Genomic DNA, 6,673 nt, shown 5'->3' on the forward strand with positions numbered 1-6,673 from the left:
ACTCTTCCTTTACTCAAGGGCCTCCACCTGGTGTCACCTTGGCCCCGCTGCAAGCCAATTAGGCCCCAGTAGCAGCAGTGGGATTAGTATTCTTAGTATGATATCTCCCAGATGCTGAATCAGCCCCTGGCTTAGGGAGAGAAGGTCACTTTATAAGGGTCTGGGGGGGGTTGATGCCTGGAGTTGTGCTGTGGGAGCTGTAGGTGGCTGAGCTCGCCAGGCAGCCTCGGTCTCTGTTGACGAACAGCCCGTGGGGCAGCCTCGAGGGCCGCAGCCATGAACGGCACGGAGGGCCCTGATTTCTATGTGCCCTTCTCCAACATCACAGGCGTGGTGCGCAGCCCCTTTGAACAGCCACAGTACTACCTGGCGGAACCCTGGCAGTTCTCCATGCTGGCTGCTTACATGTTCCTGCTCATCGTGCTGGGCTTCCCCATCAACTTCCTCACGCTCTACGTCACCGTACAGCACAAGAAGCTACGCACACCGCTCAACTACATCCTGCTCAACTTGGCCGTGGCTGATCTTTTCATGGTCTTCGGAGGATTCACCACCACGCTCTACACCTCACTGCACGGCTACTTCGTCTTTGGGCCCACAGGATGTAACATCGAGGGCTTCTTCGCCACACTGGGTGGTATGAGCAGAGGGACTGGGGTGTAGTATGGGAGCCAAGGGGGCAGGAAAGGGCCTAGGGAGGGTCTGCAGCGGGGGCTAGTGGGTCTCTCTCCCACTCCTCTTCAATCGCTGTCGTCCCAAGGCCTTGCTTATTCATTGACAACACTGTGGTGCTGAGCTAGGCTGCTGTTTAGAGCAAACATTGAATGCTCATCTGTCTCCTTTTGAGTAATGCAAGAAATGAGGGTTTAGAGAGGTCAAGGGCTCACTGGGGAGCCATGGTGTGTGAGGGTATCCTATGAGGCAGCTGAGCTGGTGCAGACTCAGACTGAGCACTAGGATGAGCTAGAAACGGCACACAGGTCCAGGTCCTTCATGAGTGTCTCTGGTCCAGGTGAGGATTGGATCAGTGTACTGGGCATCTACGTGACTGCCTTCCCGACCCTGTTGGCCTGCACCATACGTGCCTGCTCCATACTCTGGGAATCTCAGAGGATTCATTTGCTTCTGTTCTTTTTCTTTCTACCTTTGGGGGAGGGGCACAGTCTTGTAGTCCAGACTGGCCTTAAACTATGTGGCTGAGGACGCACTTGAACTCCTGATCCTCCTGCCTCAGCTTCTCAAGTGCTGGGATCACAGGCGTGGACCGCCTTACCACACCAGGTGTTTCCAGACATTTTCTCTCACTTGGCTGGAAAATCAATGAGGCTGTCACAGGAACAATGGAGCCTGTTGAGCTGAGGAAGCTGAGGCAGGGAACAGCAAAAGACACATTTAGAGATGTGGCAGGGCCAGAGTCAGAGTCGGGGTCCCCCAACTGGGACCCAGTGATGTCGCCAGTAGATGTAAGAGGAAACGGGAGAAGCGGGCATGACAAAGCCCAAAGCCAGGTCTAGCTTGCTCAAGTCCCAAGGATGCTGTCTTATCCCCCCCTTGCCCAGGTTGCTGCCTTGGTGGCACTGTTGGGCATCTCTGTTACCGTCTGTGATCACAGCCCCCCAGTCTCTGGACAAGCTAGGGTGCCAGGCTAGTCAGCTTGTCTCACGGGGTCAGGCCCAGGCCGCACCTGTCATCCAGAAATTCTTATTGGTGGCACTCCGTTACTTCTCTTCCTGCTAAAGCACCAGCCAGTGTGTGGCCCGAAGCCACAGGTCCAGCCCTTCTGCGGCAGTGTCTCTCATGATCTGAAAGCTCTAACCTAACGGAAAGGCTCTTGGTTCTTTAGAGTTCCTTTGCTCACTTCCTCTGGCACATGGATTCTTCATCCGCCTCCGTCTTCCTGGCTAGTCCAAACTCACTGCATCTCTAAGGCCTGACTCAAGTCCAATGCAGAGGCTTCCACGCTGTCTTCTCTGGGGCTCTTAGCTCTCTCTGGTCTGAGGTCAGAGCTGGAGGACTGATGGCTGTCAACTCCCTTACAGGTGAAATCGCCCTGTGGTCCCTGGTGGTCCTGGCTATTGAGCGGTATGTAGTGGTCTGCAAGCCCATGAGCAACTTCCGCTTCGGGGAGAACCATGCCATTATGGGTGTGGCCTTCACCTGGGTCATGGCGTTGGCCTGTGCTGCTCCCCCACTCGTCGGCTGGTCCAGGTAATGGCACTGAGCATCCGGTCTGGCAAGGCCTTTGTGGGATTCCCATTCGGAACACAGAGCCTGTGGGCTGGTTCCGTTATATTACACAGTCTTGCCCCTAAAACTATCCTGGTAACTTTCCCAGGCCAAGCAAGGTCTAGGCAGGGGAGAAAGGAGGGGAAGACAACAAGTCTGATTTTAACTCTGAGACCCATGGCAAGGGGAACCCTGGACACCCCAACCCTTCACCTTGGCCGAGCCCCTAATCCTCAGCTAAGCCAAGGCCAAACTACAATCCTCTTTGGTTGAGTTCTCCTGGGCATGGGGCAGCTTTCTCTGACCTTGGACCTCAGCACCATGGGGAAGCTGAACCTTCCCAACATGCATGGTCTCAGGAGCTGGGTCCCATCCAACCTCTAGGTCACCATCTCCAAATGTAGGCAAGATAAGGTAGGGTAGGGATAGTGGTTTGGTACCCAGAAGCCTCAGACCTCCCTTCTCTCCTCATATCTCTTCCCCATCCTCTGGGAGCCCACCTAGAGGTCCTTGCTGAATCAGAGCCCATCACCCCATGCTGCTCTTTCCACATCTTCATGCACTTGGCTCGGCAAGCCTGTACACATACACTCAACGGACAGTCTAGGATTTCTGAGTGCAGTCCAGTGTCACCATCCTCAGACACGATCACAACATCCTTGTTTCTAGAAGCTGCCCAAAGTCCCGTAGATGGTAGCAAGCCCATCCTGAGTGTAGAACGCGTTGCTGTTGCTAGGAGACGCACATCTTCAAACTGCTGCATTTACAGGACAGGCCTCAGCCCTCCTCCCCAGCACCCTCTGCCAACTCACTTAAACCACCAAAGGGCAGCAGGCTGGTGGAAAAGAGCGGTGTGGTCAAGTGGCAGGAAGCTTGAGAGTCGCCCTCAGGGCAGAGACGGATAAGTCTCACCTGGCGATGGGGCCAGCAGGTAATAACGATACCATGCTTCCCAAGGCCTGCAGGAGCTCCAGCCTCCATGGACCCCACACTTAGGCCCAGCTGAGCGTGTGTTCCCTTCCAACCCTATTGTCCCTTGCACTGACCCTCAGGTACATCCCCGAGGGCATGCAGTGCTCGTGCGGGATTGACTACTATACGCTCAAGCCTGAGGTCAACAATGAGTCCTTCGTCATCTACATGTTCGTGGTCCACTTCACCATCCCTATGATCGTCATCTTCTTCTGCTATGGGCAGCTGGTTTTCACAGTCAAGGAGGTACGAGTGGGGGGCTCAGTGTGTGTCCCTAGGCCCGTGCTGGGTGGCCAGAGCTGGGTGCCAAGGTATGTATGGACCCCCGGGCTGGACACAGGTCTGTACCCCTGTAGGCGGCTGCCCAGCAGCAGGAGTCAGCCACCACGCAGAAGGCAGAAAAAGAAGTCACCCGCATGGTCATCCTCATGGTCATCTTCTTCCTGATCTGCTGGCTTCCTTACGCTAGTGTGGCCTTCTACATCTTCACCCACCAAGGCTCCAACTTCGGCCCCATCTTCATGACCCTGCCGGCCTTCTTTGCCAAGAGCTCCTCCATCTACAACCCGGTGATTTACATCATGATGAATAAACAGGTACCTGGGATGGCCGGGTGGGGGTGGGGAGTGAGGGGAAGGAGGGGAGGGGAGGGGAGGGGGCAGGAGAGAGGCTCTGCGGAGACCGCTAGCAGGCCGTGAGCTCTCAGGCCGGGACCTCCCAGTCTCCGGGTAACCTGGGAGAAAGCCCTCCAGGTGGGGGGCACCTGCTCCTGTGAAATACATCTGGCCAATCATTCTGGAAGTCTGCTTTGCAAGTCAGCCAGAAGTCAGGCACACACCCGTAATCTAAACACCGAGGCAGGCGGATCCTGAAATCCAGGTCAGCCTGGGCTACATGGTGATGTGTATCCCCCCTCCAAAACAGGGTGTGGTCGTGCACCTCCATACCCCAGCATTCATTCGGGAGGCTGAAGCAGGCAGGTCAGAAGTTCAAAGCTATCTTAGACCATACAGTGATCTGGCGGCCCACCTGGGCTGCATGGAGTCTGTCTCAAAATACATCCAGAAAATGTCAAGTAGTTACAAGACTGGGAATGGAATGATTCCACTGTTTGCAAAGCTGAAGAAGTTGCTGAAAATGTTAGAACCGGGAGAAGAGAGAACAAGCCGCTGTTAAAAGCCAAGGTCTCTCTGCAGAAAGGATGTGGTCTCTGGACTTAGACTCTGGGTTCATGTCCTAGCTCTGCCACATTCAGACTGTGTGACCTAGGGAGTCAGATGTCTCCCTCTCTGGGCTTTGGTTTTTCTGTTTACAGGGAAGGGCCAAATCCTAATTACAAGAGATCAATCACAGAAGGTCCTAAGCATTCACAGGACACTGCGGAATATCATTTGATGAAAACCCTTGTGCTGGGTTCCTGGCATCTCTGGTGGTGGGGCAGCATACACTTAGCAAGCTCCCCCAAGGAGCCAGACTTAGTGAGGGGACATGCTGTGGGTGGTGGGCTGAAGATGGGCAGGGTGGTGGGGCCTAGTCCTGACTGGCACCCTTTGCCTTCCAGTTCCGGAACTGCATGCTCACTACCCTCTGCTGTGGCAAGAATCCCCTGGGTGATGATGAGGCGTCTGCCACTGCCTCCAAGACGGAGACCAGCCAGGTGGCCCCAGCTTAAGCCTGGCCAGAGACTGTGGCTGACTGTAGGAGTCTCCTGTCCCAACCCACCCCAGCCACAGGCCCCACCAGGAGCAGCACCCGTTGGAATGAGGTCATGCGGACTCCCTCAGTGTTTTTTTTTTTTCATTGTTTCTAATCGATTTATAAAAGAAAACTGAGGCTTCCCACTCAACAGGAACAGCCCAAGAAAGGACATCCATCCACTAAGACCCCCAACCTGGAGTCCCCAATTCCCAGGGGCCAGTGGGATCTGTAACCCTTCCCCCTAGCTTGTCTCTCAAAAACATGGCAAGTGTCCCAGCTTAGGGCTAAGTGTCTAGGACAGAATGGAGCACACAGTAGCTGATTAATAAATGGTAGCTGGATGAAGGGAGGAATGAGTCACTGAATGAGTGGAAATGTGTGTGAGAGGATTGATGGAGGGGAACATGTATGTCCTCAGGTGCCCAACCTGGCAGATCCAGTCATGTTTGGCTGGAATCTATAGGCAATTGTTCTTACACCCCTACCCTGGTTTTCTCCCCCAATTCCCATATGGAAATCCCAAATCCCAGGCCCTGATAGCATTTGGCTGCTTCAAAGACAGAGAGATGGAGACGGGGAGAGGGAAGGAAGGAGGGAGAGAGAGAAAGGGAGAGAATGTGTGTGTGTGTGTGTGTGTGTGTGCAAATACTTTGTATATAAACAGCACAGCTGGTAGTTGCATTACAAATAATATCAATTAATTAACCATCCTGATAGTCTCTGCTAGTTAGTGACTGCTTGGGAATTGGCTGGGCCCAAGCACTCAGTCAGGGTGTTTCCCCCAGCCCCAGTAGACTTTTACCAGTGACCTAGGTCTTCAGGCCTGCACAGGGCTGGAGCTGGATCACAGAGATGGCAATAACAGCAATGTGGGCTACAGCTATTAGGACTGAGAAAGCATTGTGGCCAGGGTCTCAGACAAGGCCTGGCTCTTTCCTCCAGTGTAGCATCCTTGGTTCATGTCTTCCAATCCTACTTGGCCTGAGACCTAGCCCTTCTTCTTGGCTTCTGGACACATTTGCTCTTCCACACCAGCAACCAGGTAGCAACAGTTCCAGGCCAGTATGGAGTTCTAGAAGCCATGCTTATCTGCCACCCTCAAGGAATGGCTTAGTTCCTGATGACATCCTTGTTCGGAAGAGCTCAGAAACACAGTGTGAGACCTGGCCAGACCTCCTCCCTAGAGTGCTCATGAATCCAGTTCCTAGCCCCCTTGCTGGATATACTGTTTTCCTTGGCATTTGGTGTTTTCTTCATCCAAGAGAGTCTCGGGTTTTAGGTCAACAGGAACACTGGGGGCACCAGAATTGAGCAGCTTCAGTCTGCATCCCTCCTCCACAGAACCACAGCTGGGCCCCCAGCAGGCCCAGTTCTGCCTGGGGATGGAGGCAAAGGGGGGCATTAAAAGCTCAGCTCCTCACTCGGTGGCAGTGGTGGTCTGTTGCTCTTAAGCTCTTTACTTACAAAATGAATGGAAACTGGGAAGCTTCTGTGATCCCTGTCCAGAGAGGGCTAGACTGTGTGGGGACAGCAGTCCAGGTCCCTAGAGAATGTGATAGAGCAGCCTCATCAATCTGAGAAACTCAGCTTGGGTGGGATAGAGACATGGTGACCTCTTTAAGCCTCTGTATCTGCAAAGAAGAGCTTAGACCTGCCCTTGAAGGGATTAGATTAGAGCTAAGGGACTTATGTGGCCAGCCCACTTCCTGGCATGCTGAAGATGTTGGTACACTCTGGAATTCTAAGCCTTGGCTCAGAGCTGCCCTTACCAGGACAA

General features: G+C 53.8%; 1 protein-coding gene across 1 annotated transcript; it reads left to right on the forward strand.

The window, feature by feature from the left end:
- The first annotated feature begins 276 nt into the window (after positions 1–276).
- On the forward strand, positions 277–5,532 carry Rho (rhodopsin). The gene is made up of 5 exons (XM_059256847.1): positions 277–637; positions 2,040–2,208; positions 3,279–3,444; positions 3,555–3,794; positions 4,760–5,532. Exons 1-5 carry the CDS (start codon positions 277–279, stop codon positions 4,868–4,870), a joined length of 1,047 nt encoding a protein of 348 aa, XP_059112830.1. The 3' UTR covers positions 4,871–5,532.
- Positions 5,533–6,673: the final 1,141 nt, after the last annotated feature.

This window comes from Peromyscus eremicus, chromosome 3 (genome assembly GCF_949786415.1).
Source record: "Peromyscus eremicus chromosome 3, PerEre_H2_v1, whole genome shotgun sequence".
Taxonomy (NCBI): Eukaryota; Metazoa; Chordata; class Mammalia; order Rodentia; family Cricetidae; genus Peromyscus; species Peromyscus eremicus.